This window comes from Microcebus murinus, chromosome 30 (genome assembly GCF_040939455.1).
Source record: "Microcebus murinus isolate Inina chromosome 30, M.murinus_Inina_mat1.0, whole genome shotgun sequence".
Lineage (NCBI taxonomy): Eukaryota > Metazoa > Chordata > Mammalia > Primates > Cheirogaleidae > Microcebus > Microcebus murinus.
This window is the reverse complement of record NC_134133.1, coordinates 1740945-1757567: the sequence shown is the minus strand read 5'-3', so window position 1 is coordinate 1757567 and position 16623 is coordinate 1740945. Positions and strand designations below refer to the sequence as shown.

The 16623-nt window shown below is 41.4% G+C and overlaps 1 protein-coding gene across 1 annotated transcript in view; it reads right to left on the bottom strand.

Moving 5' to 3' along the window:
• Positions 1 to 16623, bottom strand: part of SUCLG2 (succinate-CoA ligase GDP-forming subunit beta) — a 246723-nt gene that overhangs the window by 115076 nt on the left and 115024 nt on the right. The window contains exons 3-5 of the mRNA XM_075998800.1: positions 9660 to 9759; positions 8728 to 8818; positions 43 to 195 (exon numbers count right to left, since the gene is read on the bottom strand). Coding sequence (XP_075854915.1) covers positions 43 to 195; positions 8728 to 8818; positions 9660 to 9759 — 344 coding nt within the window. The remainder of the gene's footprint in view (positions 1 to 42; positions 196 to 8727; positions 8819 to 9659; positions 9760 to 16623) is intronic.

Genomic DNA, 16623 nt, shown 5'->3' with positions numbered 1-16623 from the left:
AACTGGGCTAACAATCAGGCAAGGCCAGGGGTTTGGACGTACCTTAAAGATAAGTTCTGGGTTCGAGGCGGCCACCTCCTCAATGTCCACGCCGCCCTGGGGGCTGCCCACCAGCACGGGGCCGTTGCAGGACCGGTCCATCAGAATCGCCAGGTAGGTTTCCCTGGCGATGTCCAAGGCCTCGGCAACCATCACCTGCCATGTATCAGGGCGAGAGTCAAATCAATTCGGCATCGAGCTGATCTCCACTTGGAAATCTATACAGACTTGCTGTGCAAACCAAAGGGCTTCATTTGCAGGCTCTTCAAGCCCCGCGAGGTAGTTTCCAGAGATCTGAGCGTTCTGTTCCCCCAGTGCAAGATGCCTATTGTCACCTGCTTAATTGATCCTGTTAACTTGTTCCAGGGACAGGTATTTGGTCTGCCTCAAGGAACCTTCCCGCTTTAATCTTCTTTTTTCCCCCCACCCCTTGGGAAACCCTGCTGCTTAAGAAAAACTCCAGGGAAGCAGCTGTTATTTTACTTTGCGATATTAACGGTACATACATCTCGCTACGCTGACTGTTGTCAGATTTCACTGGTGGAGAACCAAACTTGATTGCCAAAGAAGGATTCCTTCACACCGTTTACAGTATGCCTGACGCTTCGTATAGTTGTATACTCCTGGTCTCTGGGATCGCTGCCTTTTTATTTCCTTTTATACTTTCTTTTAATTGACAAACACAGTGCTTGCATTTTCAGAAATTATGCGAAGGACAGCGAAGGTATATAAACGAGAATGTGAAAGCAGCACCCAGCTCCCCACCCACTACCAGATGGCCTTAGCAGTCAGGTGGCCATGAGCCCACTGGAAACTCTGTGATAATTAGAGGAAGGCACCCTTTTCTCCGGAGGACCTGGTCACTTGCCAGGTCCACGAATGGGCAAGGGACAAGTGAGAGGGAAGGATTCCATCCCTTCCCCGAGTGAGTGGGGACCGACGGCCTCAGCCAGGTGCCCTCTCAAACTGCACAACTGTAACTGCAGGAAGCAGCCCCCCCAGGAAAAACCACTACTGACCTTCTAGTCCCTTCTCTCTGTACCTGCATGCATTACAGTCATGGAATCATCCTACACGCGGAAGCCGATTAGACAGACAAGAACCCCTTTCTTCTTTCCTTAACCTCAACACTAAAGCTTGGGCATCTTTTTACTGTCCTTTCTTATCACCATGACTACACAGTGCTTACCTGTAAATACTTATTTAACCATGTTCCTACTGTCATTTGTGTGGACTTCGATTTTTCTAAAATGCTACTTAAGTGGTTACATATCTATCTCTTTGCTTATTTGTTTTGGTATCCCTGTAGATGAAAAACCTGGAAGTTAAAAGTCTAGGTTTTAAGCTCTGAATATTTAAAATTTTGATTAAGTACTTCCAAATTGCCCTTTAGAGAGAGGATGTACCAACTTACACACCAAACAAGAATAGGGAAAGATGTCTTAGATTATTTTTACAAGAAAATAAAAATACTCCCATAGATAATGGGAGATGTGAAAATAATAAAAGCACTCAGATTGGTTTTCCGAAAAGTAGTTTGGTAATGGGTTTCATAAAAAAAAAAAAAAAGTTAGGAATTAAATTGCATTAGACTTTAGCTACTCAGATGCCACAAAAACACTAAGTGTTAAGTCACATGAAATAAGATAAATATATTCTGTTCTAAAAAGCTATAATGTAATGGATATGGTACTTTCTCTTTTCAAATCTTTATTGAATTTATCATCAGTTAAAAATAATCTATGTTTTCAGCACTTTGGAAAGCCAAGGCAGGAGGAGTGCTTGAGGCTAGGAGTTTGAAACCAGCCTGGGCAATACAGAGAGATCCAATCTCTACAAAAAATACAAAAATTAGCCAAGTGTGGTGGCGCATGCCTGTAGTCCCAGCTATTCAGGAGGCTGAGGCAGGAGGATCACTTGTGCCCAGGAGTCCGAGGTTGCAGTGAGCCATGATGACGCCACTGCATTCTAGCTCTAGCCCAAGCAACAGAGCAAGGCCCTATCTCCAAAAAAAAAAAAGAAAAAAAAAGAAACAAAGAAAAAAGTCTTATGAGGGTATTCATATTGGTTCTTTTATAATAAATGGAAACTCATGGGTATATGAAAATTATTTCTTGGAATTAATCATAGAGCCATTCTGATTTCAAGTTGGTTGTTCTTTCCAGCAATGCAGGTCAATGAAGGTCAAACCATCAGCCAGTACCTAACTCCCCTCTCAGCCTTCAGGTTGCCCGTAACACAGCCAACCCTCAGAACATCTGCGTGAGAAATGGGAGAACATCTGAGGCAAAAATATTTAGCCCTATTCTTTCCTTGTCAAATACAATAACAACTTGTACTGTATAGAAATAACACGAAGTTCACCTTTATAAGCATCAACACTAATACAAACATTTTTAGAAACTACGATAACCATTTCTTCTAAAAGTTGTGCTAGGAGAGAGAGCTGCTTTAAGAAATGAGGTGGGCAGAAAATACAAAATGAGGAATGTGTTTTTGTTTGTACTTTCAGGTCTAAAAGCATAACTACCCTTCACTTTCTAATACAGAGTTGGTCTACTGAATGATACTTCGTAACTCCCAGTAGTTATTCTTGGAAGCAACACAACATTATAACTTTTCAGGATAAGTGTTATTCAAGAGTCCTATTCTTAATCTTCCGAAATGTTGGCAGATGTGTTCCGCATTCCATCAAATTTATATTTGTCGAGCCCAGCTGCTGTCTCAAACAGCTCTTGCTTGGTAGGAATAATGTACCACTCTTTAACAAAAACGACTCCCGGAAAATGATGCTTATCAAGAGATATTTTGAGAAATTTTATACAACAAATACCAGTGTTTTGACATCGTCATGCCAGCCATGTGATCCAAAATGTCACAGTATTTTAGGAATTGTAATAGAGAGATTTAAATGGATTCCACGAACATTCATGCCATGAGAAGCTCCATTAGATACATTTCAAAAGAGCTACATCTGTGAGTTACACAAAGAATACTATCCACACATCCTTTTTGTGGAATCCTACAGTATAGAAGCTTTTTAACTTTCTTTACCCTAATTGACCACTAAATCTGTTTTTTGTTTTTTAATGAAAATATCACACTACTCAAATCATGGTCTGTAGATCAGAGCTTAGTACATAAACTATTTGCAACAGGACCATGAAGAAATATGATTAAAAGCATACTCTCGATTTTTTAATTCATTTTCTTTGCACAAGTCCTCAGACTATTGAAACTTTGAATTTCAATAAGCATGTGGCATATTTTCCCATATTCCTCCTGCTGAGTACAAATAAAAGCCACGGAAATTACAAACACAAAAAACATAAGATGACTCTGAAAGTTACAGAGAAGGCAGCAGACCAGCTGGGAGCATGATCCAGGGAAGGACAGGGTGGCAAGTACCCTGTGTTTTCTTTTTGCCTCATCAATCTTAGAAAATCTCAGATGTGTGCTTTGTAAAAATTTTTTCCTACGATATGACTTGTATATTTACCTTCTTTGACAGGGTCTTTTGCTGGACAAAAGTGTTTAATTTTGATAAGGCAAAGTATATCAATATTTCCTTTATGGATTGCACTTTTTTGGTATCAGATCTAAGAACTCTTTCCGTAGCACTAGATGACAAAATTTTTCTCTATTTTTTTTCCTTAGATGTTTTACAGTTTTATAAAAACTGTAAGAAACCATCAGGCCTGCATGGTTTCACTAGAGAAGTCTACTAAACATTTAAAAAAAGGAATTAAGACCAGTTAACAATGAATATGTTGGACACTGAAATTAAGACTCCAACTTATAATTGCTAAAACATAAAGAACTATTTAGTAGTAAATTTAACAAAGCTTATACCAAACTTATATGATGAAAACTAAACAAAGCTGATGAAATGAATCAAAGTAGAATTAAAAAAGAAAGAAAAAAAGGAGAGACATATCACATTGATATTCATGGATTCTAAAACTTAACAAATCAAAGATGTCAATTCTTTCTAAATTGATATACAGGTTTAATAAGGTTCCTATCAAAATCTCAGTAAGTTTTTAGTAGAAAAAACAAAATTATTTTAAACTGTTAAGTAACTAAAATAGGTAAAACTGTTTTGAAAAATAATAATAAAGGGAGAAGATTCAGTCCATCCAATTTCAGAACTTATTACATGGCTGCAGTAATTAAAACTCTGTCATACTGGTAGAGAAACCAGACACATAGATCAATGGAAGAGAATAGAGAACCCCAAAACAGAGCCCTATAAGTGTGCCCAGCTGATTTTTGACAAAGGTGTATAAACAATTCAATGGAGGAAATATGAGCCTTTCCAAAAAATGGTGCAGGAGCAAGTGAATTTCATAGCCACCTCCCTTCCCCAAAAAAGCCTCAACCTAAGTCTCTCACCTTACTCAAAGTTAACTCAACATGGATCACAGACCCAAATATAAAACACGAAAATATAAAACATCTAGGAAAAAAATGAGAAAAAATTTTGTTATCTAGTGCTAGGTAAAGAATTCTTACACCTGATAGCAAAAAAAAAAAACAATCCATAAAGGAAATACTGACATATTGTTCTTTATCAAAATTAAACACTTTTGCTCTACAAAAGACCCTGTTAAGAAGATAAATATAAAAATTATATAGTGGGAAAAAATATTTACAAAGCACGCATCTGGCAATGGGACTAGTATTTAGAATTAACTCTCAAAACCCAACAGTAAAATAATCTAATTCAAAAATGGGCAAAAAAAAAAAACCCAACAACAACAACATTGTTTTTGTCTATTTGTGCTGCTATAACCAAATATCTGAGACTGGGTAACTTATAAAAAATTATTTTCTCACAGTTCTGGAGTCTGGGAAGTCCAAGCCCGAAATGCCGGCATTCGGCGTCTGGTTAGGGTCTTCTTGCTGTGCTCTCACGTGGCAGGACAAAAAGGCCCTAAGCTAGTTCCCTCCAGCCCTTTTATATGAGGCTAATCCAATCATGAGAGTGGAGACTTCATGACTTTATCATTTCCCCCAAAACCTTTACCTCTCAATACCCCCACAAGAGGGATTAAGTTTCAACACAAATTCTGCAGAGGACATTCAGACCACAACCTCCATGAACGGAGAATTCACCAAAGACAATCTACAGATGGCAAATATGCACATGAAGAGATGTTCAGCATCTTCGGTCACTAGGGAAATGCAAATCAAAACCACGATGAAGTATCACTACACATCTAACAGAATGGCTGAAATAGAAAATACCACCACCACTAAATGCTGGCTAGGATGTGGAGAACCTCAGTCACTCAGACACTGCTGATGGCAATACAAAATAGCACAGCCACTCTGACAAATATTTGGCAGTTTCTTAAAAAACTAATCATACAACCTCCAATAACCCAACAATTATCCCCCAAAATGGAAATCTATATTCACACCAAAACCTGTTCATGAATGCTTAGAGTAGCTTTATTTGCAATAGCCTGAAACGAAACAACCCACATATCTTTCAGTGGATGATGGTTAAACAAACTGTGGTGCTTCCACATCACAGAGTGTAAGAGAAAGGAACAAACTACTGATAAACAACAGCAACCTCAATGAGTCTCTAGAAAATTATGCTGAATAAGAAAAAGCCCACCCCCAAAAGGTCATACACTATATGACTTAGTTTACATAACATTCTAGAAATGTCTGTGCCCCCCTCAAAATTCATAGGTTGTAACCCAATGCTCAATGGGACGATATTTGGAGGTGGAGTGATACTTGTGGGGAGTGATTAGATCACGAGGGTGAATCCACGAATGGGATTCGTGCCCTTATAAAGGGGAACCCAGAGAGCTCCCTCATCCTTCCCACCATGTGGAGACTCAGCAAAAACTTGGCCCTCTATGAGCCAGAAAGCAGGTGCTCACCAGACATGGCATCTGCTGGTGTTTTGATCTTGGACTTCCTAGCCTCCAGAAGTGTGAGAAATAAATTTTGGTTTTTTTATAAGATAACGAGACTATGGTATTCTGTTATAGCAGCCTGAATGGACTAAGACACAGGTATCAAATGTTTACTATGTTAGGTACGCAGGCATGTATTCATTTATGTAATCTATCTTGCAGGTTATTATTATTATTACACCCATTTGAAAGTGAGGGATAAGCTATTAAATGTTGGAACACCATCAAATGTAATATTAAAAAGAAAACAAAAAGTTCCACCTGAAAACTTCATTGCTATATCCCAGAATCCAGCACCATGCTTGGTGCATAAAGGAAGCCCAAGACATACTTCTTAAACACATAAATCTAGGCAGGCTCCCACACTTCCTGTGTATCATGAAAGTTTATCATTGCTCTACCGAGTTCCACGGTAAATACTAAATGATAACTTTAATCCCTGACTCCAGCTTAGTTCCTGATCTTCTGCAACCCCTGATGAATCAGTGAAGATTCACTGGCCACCAAATATCCTGGAAAACAGAAAACCTGGATCAAGCTGTTATTTTTTGCTGAGACCCTATGAAACACTCTCTGTTTGCCCATCTTGAAAGGAAAGACACAGCCATTGTGAACCCGAAGCCTATCTCATGCATCAGAGTATTCAGAATACACACTGCCACGCTGTCCTGAAAACACAAGACCAATGTCCATTAAATGGGGGATTGGTTAAATACAAATCATGATATACTCGTTCCCTGGAACATTATGCCACCGTGAAAAGAGAAGAGATAAAACCGTATGTACTGACATGGAAAAGGTGTCCAATATTTCAAAAGCTAAAAAAAAAAAAATGCACGGTCCTTAAAGAACCATGAATATAATATGTCCACATAAAACAATGAATTCCTGTAAACAAAAATAGTAATCTTGTCCTATGTGGACAAATTTTGAGTAAATTACAACACAGGCAAAGGCCCACAGCCAGATTTAAAAGGGAAGTAAAAGTAGTGTCGTATGCCAAACAGGAACAAATTAACAAAATGAAACACTTCTGAGTTTTAAGCAGTTCTTTGGCCTACCTGAGAGGCAGCAGGCAAGGGAAATAACCTGTTTGCTCCCTGAACAGTTAGAAAGCCTTTGTGTTCTTAGCCTGATGGAGCCAATGACCCATCAGTATTTCAATCTCCCTCTAGCTCAGGGTCGTTTTCTGGGCTAGGACAGACCCTCTAATGATACACTAAGAACTAGCTGGTGGTTTCTTAGGTCATGGCAAGAATTTTTCACAAAACTCTCTCTGAAAAGTCCAAAGAATATACTGCCTTAATGTCCCCCAGCATGGTCCACTGGTAGGGACCATCAATGTGTGATGCTATGCCCATGGAGCAGCTAGTTGCCTCCCCAAATACGGGGCCCTAATTTACTGCCAGGGCAGGGCCTTCTGACCATGAGTACTTCCCAGGGCTGGTACTGTGATCTGTGCAGTCACACAGGGCCACATGCCCAGACGGGTCCTGCTCTTGACTTCACATTCTGCTACTGCTGTCTTCAAACGTGAACCAGGGTCCCTTCCTCTTTATTTTGCACTGGGTCCTGCAAATCAGGCAGGTGGTTTTGGTGCACCTCGATACATGAGGGGGCTAATAGCAAAAGGAGAACAGACTGGCAGAGGGAGAGAGTTGGTTTCTGATCTCAGCTCTGCCACTCACGATTTCGTGACTGAGGCAGCCACTTTCCACTGCGCTTTATTGTGTGTGTGTGTGTGTGTGTGTGCGTGTGTGTGTGCATGTGAGCACGTGTGCTATCCATACTTGAGTGCCCCAGCTGACCGCACTAATGCAAGACACCTCCCAACAAGAAGCGTGGCTCAAAACGACAGTAATTTCAAAATAAGGAATAGAGGCACTTAGAAAAACCACCACAACAGCTAATTCTGATAGACAGGCCTGGGAGTAGGGGGAGATGTGTGGGCGATGTGAGGAATGTCCCTCCCTGAGTGTAAGGCTGTCGCCGCAAGCCCTTTCAGCTTTAAAGGGTGTTAGAGGCAAGGACCCCCAAAGACCCTCAACTCCCCTATGACTCGTCCTACGCACGGGCTTCGCCCTGGAAAATTCCAGCTATAGCTCCGAGAAGAATGCATTCCATGACGTGCTGACCACGGGATGCTCCAGGTAGTGCTGACTGCAATTGTTCCCGACCACCTGCCAGGTTGGGGATGAGTAACCAGTCACAAACAGGATACCGATAAGACGCTGATTGGGGCTAATTAACCCAGACCCAAGCCTCATCGTCACCCCACTCTATTTTTCTGTTTCTACTTCCTTGTTTCTGTATGCTTATAAAACCTACTAAGAATCCAAGTAAAGCAGACCTTGACAACCCTTTGCTTGGTCTCGTTCCTTTCTCTCGCCCATCTCTTTCAGGCACGGTCCCCCCCTTGACCCCACGAGTAACAGAAGGTCCCGCGGGTCGGGACAAAACGGAATGAATCTCTATTCTGAAAGGGAAAGCCACTGCTTCGGTCATTCACCCCCCTCCCACTTGCACTAAACACCAATGATGATAAATAATATTCCTGTTACGGAACCTTTATTTCTCCTCAAAGACATACCACTTAAGTTAAACAGATTATATGAGGCCTCAAAAAACAAAAACATGGCACACCGCCGAAGATCACTGGAGTCTGTCAAAACTGAAGGATGGTTTTCTTTTCTTTCCTTTTTTTTTTTTTTTTAACACATACAAAATGACTGAAAAGCATCTACATTACCTTGTGAACCTTCACACCTTCTTTCGGAGTTTGTTTGGTTGCTAGATTATATCCAATCATCTGTTTGGCCAGCTGTCCCACGACGTTAGGACTAAGAGGGAGAGAGAGAAAACAAAAAGAGAGAGAGAGAGAGAAAAAGAAAAGAAAAATCAATGGCTGTTGGAAATCGTTTTAAAGCAGAGAGCCGATAGATCCTCGTGTCCACGCTGCACAGGGTCCACGCCCACCCTCGGGAATCCGGGGGTCTTTCTGCTCACCTGTGCCCAGCACCGTGCTAGGGGCTCACCAGGAGCAAAGGAAAATGAGCGAACGAATGAATGAAATGAAGGGTGCTTGCTGAGCCCTGCCACCTTGTGTCCCCCCGATTAAGTCACAGTCACAGTAAAGAGACAAGGCGGAAATGCACGTGAGATTTAGACAAGGCTCGGGTAAAGACTTGAGAGTGGACAATCTGGGAAGTGCTGAACAAGGAGAGGGATAAAGGCAGAGGGTGAAGCTCAAAGTGGACGATGGAAGGCTACTGACAGGAACGGGAAGGAAAGCGCTCGGCGCTGGGAGACGGGGTTGCAAAGACGGGCTCGGATACAGGAAGCCTGGGACTACCCGGAGTGGGAGCCCCTGCACGTTCTGCAACAGGGGAGTAACCTTACAGGAGTAGCCTTTCTTGTGCAAGCGGGGCCATTTCCAGCATTTACAATGAATCATCGATTGGCCAGGAGAGAAGGGCTGTGGAGTTGCCACCAATTAGTGAAGAAGAATCTTCACCTTGGCTCGGCCAGAGCCCTCTGCCTACAATGTCAGCTTCCTCTGGTGTCTACGGCTTGCTCCTGTCCCCCAACCCAAGCAGCCTTCTCCACCTGCCTTTCAATGGTGAGCAAGACCTCCCTCACTGCTCGAGCCCAAAGACAAGGAATTAAAACCCCCAGACTTACTCTTTTGTTAAGTGAACACCTCCTTTCAAACCGCTATTGAAGACACCTTTTCCTCTTCCTCCTGCTAAGATCTGGGCTTTTAAAACAATTTCTTTTGCATCTGAAAAAGAAAAATCCAGAACTGGTAGTTGATTTTAAATTCATTCTTTCTTCCTCTCCCTCCCTTCTTTCCTTTCCTCCCTCCCTTCCTTGTCAACAAGGAAAGCAATAATGACTTTTAACTTCCAAGTGACTGGTATAAACTCTAACTTTGAAAATAAAGGCAATAAAGAACTTTAAAACCGGCCGGGCGTGGTGGCTCATGCCTGTAATCCTAGCGCTCTGGGAGGCCGAGGCGGGGAGGATTGCTCGAGGTCAGGAGTTCGAAACCAGCCTGAGCAAGAGCGAGACCCCGTCTCTACTATAAATAGAAAGAAATTAATTGGCCAACTAATATATATAGAAAAAATTAGCTGGGCGTGGTGGCGCATGCCTGTAGTCCCAGCTACTCGGGGGGCTGAGGCAGAAGGATCACTCGAGCCCAGGAGTTTGAGGTTGCTGTGAGCGAGGCTGACGCCACGGCACTCACTCTAGCCTGGGCAACAGAGTGAGACTCTGTCTCAAAAAAAAAAAAAAAACAAGAACTTTAAAACCATCAATGTGCATAAATACAAAGCTTGTTTCCCTAGCACATTCACATGTGTCCTAGCAGTTTAATCAGCTAACACTCAGCCATCCGAAGGGAATGCAAGGCCTGTTGTTTTCTTGCTCTTTTCAGTGTGCCGGAAGACACTAAGTAAATACCGGAGGAGGTATTAATTTTGCTGTGTAACGACACAAGGTTCTAGCCTGTCAGTCAGAGGAGCTAACTACCTGTCAGCCACAGGAGATGTCAAAGGGAAGACTGGATTATGTGGGGGGAAGCTTTCAAGCAAGCTACAAAAGCCTGATTTAATAAGCGTGTTCTTAAAAACCAACAGTCCTCTGAGCACTTGTGCTACATATTGACAGGGTTGGGCAAGGGAGGACGAAATGAAATTAAAACTAAGAGCGAGCAATATTTTTAAGTATTGGCAAGGTTACAAAATATCCCGGGGGGAAGGGGGTTGTGCATCTTTGTTTCTCTGCACACTGCAAGGAAAAGAGGAAAATTTCGACCTTTTAGACCTGAGTTATAAGGTCAAATATCTTTATGGGCCTTGCAGGAAAGTTGAGTGTGTAAAATAGCCCAGAGATACAATGGACCTTTAGCAAACGGGAGAGCTCCCCTCTCCAAACCCCCCGACCCCCAACAAAGCAGCAGCCTCCAAATCTGTTTAATAAACTAAACAGCACACATCTGCAAGCCACAGCTGGGCCCTCTGTCTGTGAGTCATCTTCGTTGAAAATCACAGAAACAAATCAAACCATCTTCCTCTATGTCAACGGAAAAAAGCCAAAGTCTGCAAAATAATTTTACAGAGATTTATTCTGAGCCAAATTTGAGGACCATGACCCGGAGCCACTGCCAAGAGGCCTTGGGCAAGTGGACTGGCTGTGGCTGGGTCACAGTTTGGTTTTTACACATTTTGGAGACAAGGGTTACGGCTAAAGCCATCCATCAATGTGTGGGAGGCATACACATTGGTTTGGCCCAAAAAGGAGGGCCATCTCGAAGGGGGGGGGGGTTACAGGTTATAGGTGGGTTTAAAGATTCTTTAGATTGTAATTGGCTAAAGACAGGAAGCTTTGTCTAAAGACCTGGAATGTTTTCACATAAACTGTCTACCAGAGATAAGCCACCATCTGTTGCAAATTGAGGGCCTGCAGGTGTGTCTTGCATACCCTTAGGCCTGTCAATGGGTTACAAAGGAAGTCTCCAAGAAGGGAGGGGGCATAATAAGGCATGTCTGACCTCCCTCCTCCTGGCAGGCAACTTTGCCCTAGAATATTCCTTTGGCCACGAGGGGGTCCATTGAGTCAGCCGGTGGGGGTTGAGCATTTTAGTTCACATCTATAAGGCTATCATGGTTTCCTAGTTCAGCACACCAGGCTCAGAATCCACAGACCCTGGTTTCAATCCAGCCTTCCTCCCCCACCCGGCCAGCTGTGTGACATCAGACAAAGTACTTAACGTCTCTGAGACTCCGTTCACTCAATTGTGAAAAGATGATAAGCGTTGTTTTTAAAATTAAATGAAATACAGGTGAATGTTTCATCGCGGAGCCAGAAAATTCATATGATTAGAGACTATCGCCTCAATCAAACAGTTAATGTATTACTTTGTATATAACCAGAATATATAGAATCAAAAGGATCATTTCAGAGATGGCAAAAAAAAAAAAAAAAAAAAAGCGGCCGGGCGCGGTGGCTCACGCCTGTCATCCTAGCACTCTGGGAGGCCGAGGCGGGCAGATTGCTCGAAGTCAGGAGTTCGAAACCAGCCTGAGCAAGACCCTGTCTCTACTAGAAATAGAAAGAAATTAATTGACCAACTAAAAATATATATATACAAAAAATTAGCCGGGCATGCCTGTAGTCCCAGCTAGTTGGGAGGCTGAGGCAGGAGGATCACTTGAGCCAGGAGATTGAGGTTGCTGTGAGCTAGGCTGACGCCACGGCACTCACTCTAGCCTGGGCAACAGAGTGAGACTCTGTCTCAAAAAAAAAAAAAAAAAAAAAAAAGCTAATATTTGTAGTATCTGCCACCACTCGTGGTAGGCAGGAGCTCCTAAGTGTTGACTATTTTATTAAATAGTTATTACTGTCTTTGTTGTTGTTGTTACTCATAGGTAAATAGGCGAAGGTTCAAACAAAAGAGTTTTATCATAAAGAGGGAGCCGCAGAAGGGTTTTAACTAGGAAGGCATTGAGCCAGACAGCCACTCAGCTGATGCTGTGAAGCCAGTAAGGCTCATTCATTGTCATCATTTGTTGATCTTCCTTTCTCCTGTTTTTGCTTATACTCAGAGAGCTGGGGCTCACCTTCCTCTCAAAAGCAAACACAGTTCCTCCTTAGGAGTTTATACCCTATGACAATACTTTCTGCCCTAGCTGTGAACTATCTCAACATCAGTGAAACCCTGTCTTACACTAGTAAACCGGTTCCCACTGAGCTGGGTACAAGACAAGCTAATTACCAGAGAGACTCATCAGGAAAGGAACCGGGTAGAAGGAATTTACTGCATGTTTAGGCATGTAAGAACAGCGGTAAGAGCAAGGATATTGGAGTTAAACAGACCTTGTTAAAATCTCCAACCCCACTTAGTACTTTCTTTGTAGAGAAGGGACTGAGACTCATTCAGAAAGGTAAAAATAGCAGGCCCTTCTGTCACGTGTTCATAGTAAAGTTATCTACAGTGTCATGATGATACGAAGAATAAATGAAATGTAGGTAAAGCACCTGGCATTATTCCTTAAAAAGTCAAAATATGGGCCGGGCGCAGTGGCTCACGCCTGTCATCCTAGCACTCTGGGAGGCTGAGGCGGGTGGATTGCTTGAGGTCAGGAGTTCGAAACCAGCCTGAGCAAGATCGAGACCCCGTCTCTACTATAAATACAAAGAAATTAATTGGCCAACTAATATATATAGAAAAAATTAGCCGGGCATGGTGGCGCATGCCTGTAGTCCCAGCTACTCGGGAGGGAGGCTGAGGCAGGAGGATCGCTTGAGCCCAGGAGTTTGAGGTTGCTGTGAGCGAGGCTGTTACCACAGCACTCACTCTAGCCCGGGCAACAGAGTGAGACCCTGTCTCAAAAAAAAAAAAAAAAAGTCAAAATATGATACCTATCATCATTTTCATGATTTTTAGAAATTATTTTCTAAGAGTGATATATATAGGAAGACATTTCCTATTTGTCTTTCGAAGACATCAAGTGGAAAAAATATTTTTTGCTGTCCGGTCAGATTTTTAATTGCGATCACTTCAAATTATTTTTAAAAACATAAGCCAGCATTCCATGGCCACCATCATTTTCCATAGCCTTGTCTTCCAGAAGAAAAAGATGCTTCCCTCTCCGAGCTTTCTAGCAGCAAAGCTTGAAAGCCAGACAGAATACCTAATTGTGCATTGTTAATTGGCACTGCAGAGCCTTGATGAGATCAGCTCCAGACACTAACCGCCAAGACGAGGAAACAGCTGTATCCTCAAAGAAGTGCTGTCAATTACACACCTTGCTATTTGACCTCTCCTCAAAAAACACTCCATGCCACTTGGTTGGTAGGCCAGGGCACTACTTAGGAAACTGTGAAGTCATGTAGCGGGACAAATCGGAAAAGACTACCCAATCTATGAGCAGCAGCTGCAATTTATACCCCAGGCTACAAATGAGCTCGCTAAAATCATCTTTTCTGATTAGATCTCAAGCACTAAATCAATAAAGCAGGTCAGCAGTCCAAAGTAAAGCAAGTTTTCCTCATCTTGAGGGAAATTCTCACAAAGTAATTTAATTCAATGATTATTTGCTCAAGGTGCTGAGAATTAACTAAAGTGGCCAAATCCTACTCAACAGTAGCTAGTCTCTTCATTCCCTATTTACCAAGTGGATTCACACTTACTTAATGTCACTCTATTTTATTTAAAGATCTGATTTCTACAAAAACTCACATAAGTTTGTTTAGTTTTTTTATTTTTACGCATTACCTCCTGCCCCTGTTCCTAAACAGAATTACAGAAGAATATCCTATACATTAAATCCAAATAAAAAGAGAAAGAGAATAAAAAAAACAAAAAACCCTATTCTAATATTTTGTACAGAAATAGATAGCAACCTAGACATTGAAAATCATATTACTGGACTCTTGAGTTAGTATAACTCAGGTCTGTATAACTCCAAACTCCATGCTCTTAACTGCTACTTGTACATTCTGTACCCTAAGTATGCAAAACATTCACTATATTTTATTCTTTTCCTGGTGAGCTTCTGAACAGTACCCATGGCTAGGTTTCCACTCAGTCTGATAGAAACCAGATTATTATAATTTATATATATTTTATTACAAAACACAGTAAGATATATTTGATAAACTTATAAATATATAAGACTCTCAAATACCATATCATTTATGAGAACAATATTTAGAGCCACTCAGAAAGCTTAAACAAAGCCCCACTCCAGGGTCTTGTGTCACTCTATTAGCTGAATTAAAACAATGCTTGTGCAAATGTTTATAGCAGCACAATTCACAATTGCAACGATGTGGAAACAACTCAAGTGCCCATCAAATGTTTTCCTCTCATTCTTCACCAAAAGGCATGATTCTAATTGTAATAAAGTTTTACACCAATTTATATAGTCCCCCCAATTGTGACATGCTGGATAATAAATGTTCTTGGAAGCACTGTTAAATCTAAAGGAAAAAAAAAATCAATTCATTAAGCAAAGCACAACCTAAATATTGCAGAACAAATGAGAAACATTTTTAATTAGGCAAGCTTTGTAAAAGTGGTTCACTTCATTTTGTAAGAGATGGCATTCTGTAAATATATTAAATACAAAATAATGTTCGTGAGACATAGCTCAGAACCATAATGGGGACACCACATTAAATGTCTAAAAATGTTAATCTAGTGATATAAGTTGTTTTCAACTGTCTTTTTAAAACAGTTAATTGACGAATCAAATATTTGTACCTACTAATCTGGTTTTTATTCTGCATTGCTCTTTTCCAAAGTAGAATACTTTCCTACATGCAAAAAGTAGCACTGTGTACACTGACATGTCAGTGAGATGACTACCTCTATGGTCATCTACTCGAGCCGATAATATTGGACTTGCTGTGGAGACTGTGATTTCTGATTTCTATGGTTCACTGACCAGAGCAAAATTGGAATATCTAGTTTTCAGCACAATTACATTGTGTAGTCTCTAGCATGGTGATCACATTTCAAGAGGTCTGATAAAATTCCTACTTGGGACAGTTAGAATGTAGTTCAGTATTTCAGATTTCTTTTTCTTAACAGAAGGCAAGGAGAAGGGGAGGAGAAAGGCAAACCAAGAGTCCCAAGATACGTAAAGATGGAATTTTACAAGTAACACAATTGTGGGGAGATGACTTAGATGCCTAAGTGCCAGTTTCCCAGAGGAAATGAGCTCAACTTCTGTGTTTCCATTATGACTACAGAACCCGAACATAACAACAGAATTACCAACCTTCAATATTTCGTGTCTCCAACAGACTGACAGATATTTCTTCAAGCTGTAACTAGGTCACTGGGACCAAGATGATACTCTTAGCACTCTTCCCATGTGCCCAATGGCATTTTTGAGACTGAAACAATTACTTCTACTTCCAACATGTTATTAACATGGGCTCATCAACTCTGGGACAGAGAATTTGAAACATACAAGACACGAAAATAAACCACTTTGCCACTGGTCACGCCACTTGACTGAATTAGATTGGAGGTACTTGGCTCCCCACCAGCCTACTACCCACCAGACATTTAAATTGCACAAATCTAAAAGACTGATTTTCATAAAATACCTAGGAATATATTTAACTAAGGAGGTGAAGACCTCTTAGTCTACAGGGAGACTGTAGACTAAGCCCTCTAGTCTCAGAGGACTACAGGGACAACTAGGAAACACTGAGGAAGGAAATAGCAGAGGAGGTAAACAGGTGGAAAACCATACCATGCTCATGGGTAGGCAGAATCAACACTGTTAAAAAGTCTATACTACCTAAACTGATCTGCAGATTCAATGCAATCCCTATTAAGATACCAACATCATTTTTCACAGATCTGGAAAAAAGAATTCTACGCTTCCTATGGAACCAGGGAAGACCCCGTATAGCAAAAGCAATCTTAAGCAAAAAGAACAAAGTGTGAGGCATCAATTTACCAGACTTCAGGCTATAGTACAAGGTTATAATAACTAAAACAGCGTGGTATAGGCACAAGAACACAGACATAGACCAAAGAAACAGAACCGAGACCCCACATATAAAATCATCCTCATACAGCCATCTAATCTTTGACAAAGCAGACAAAAACATATACTGG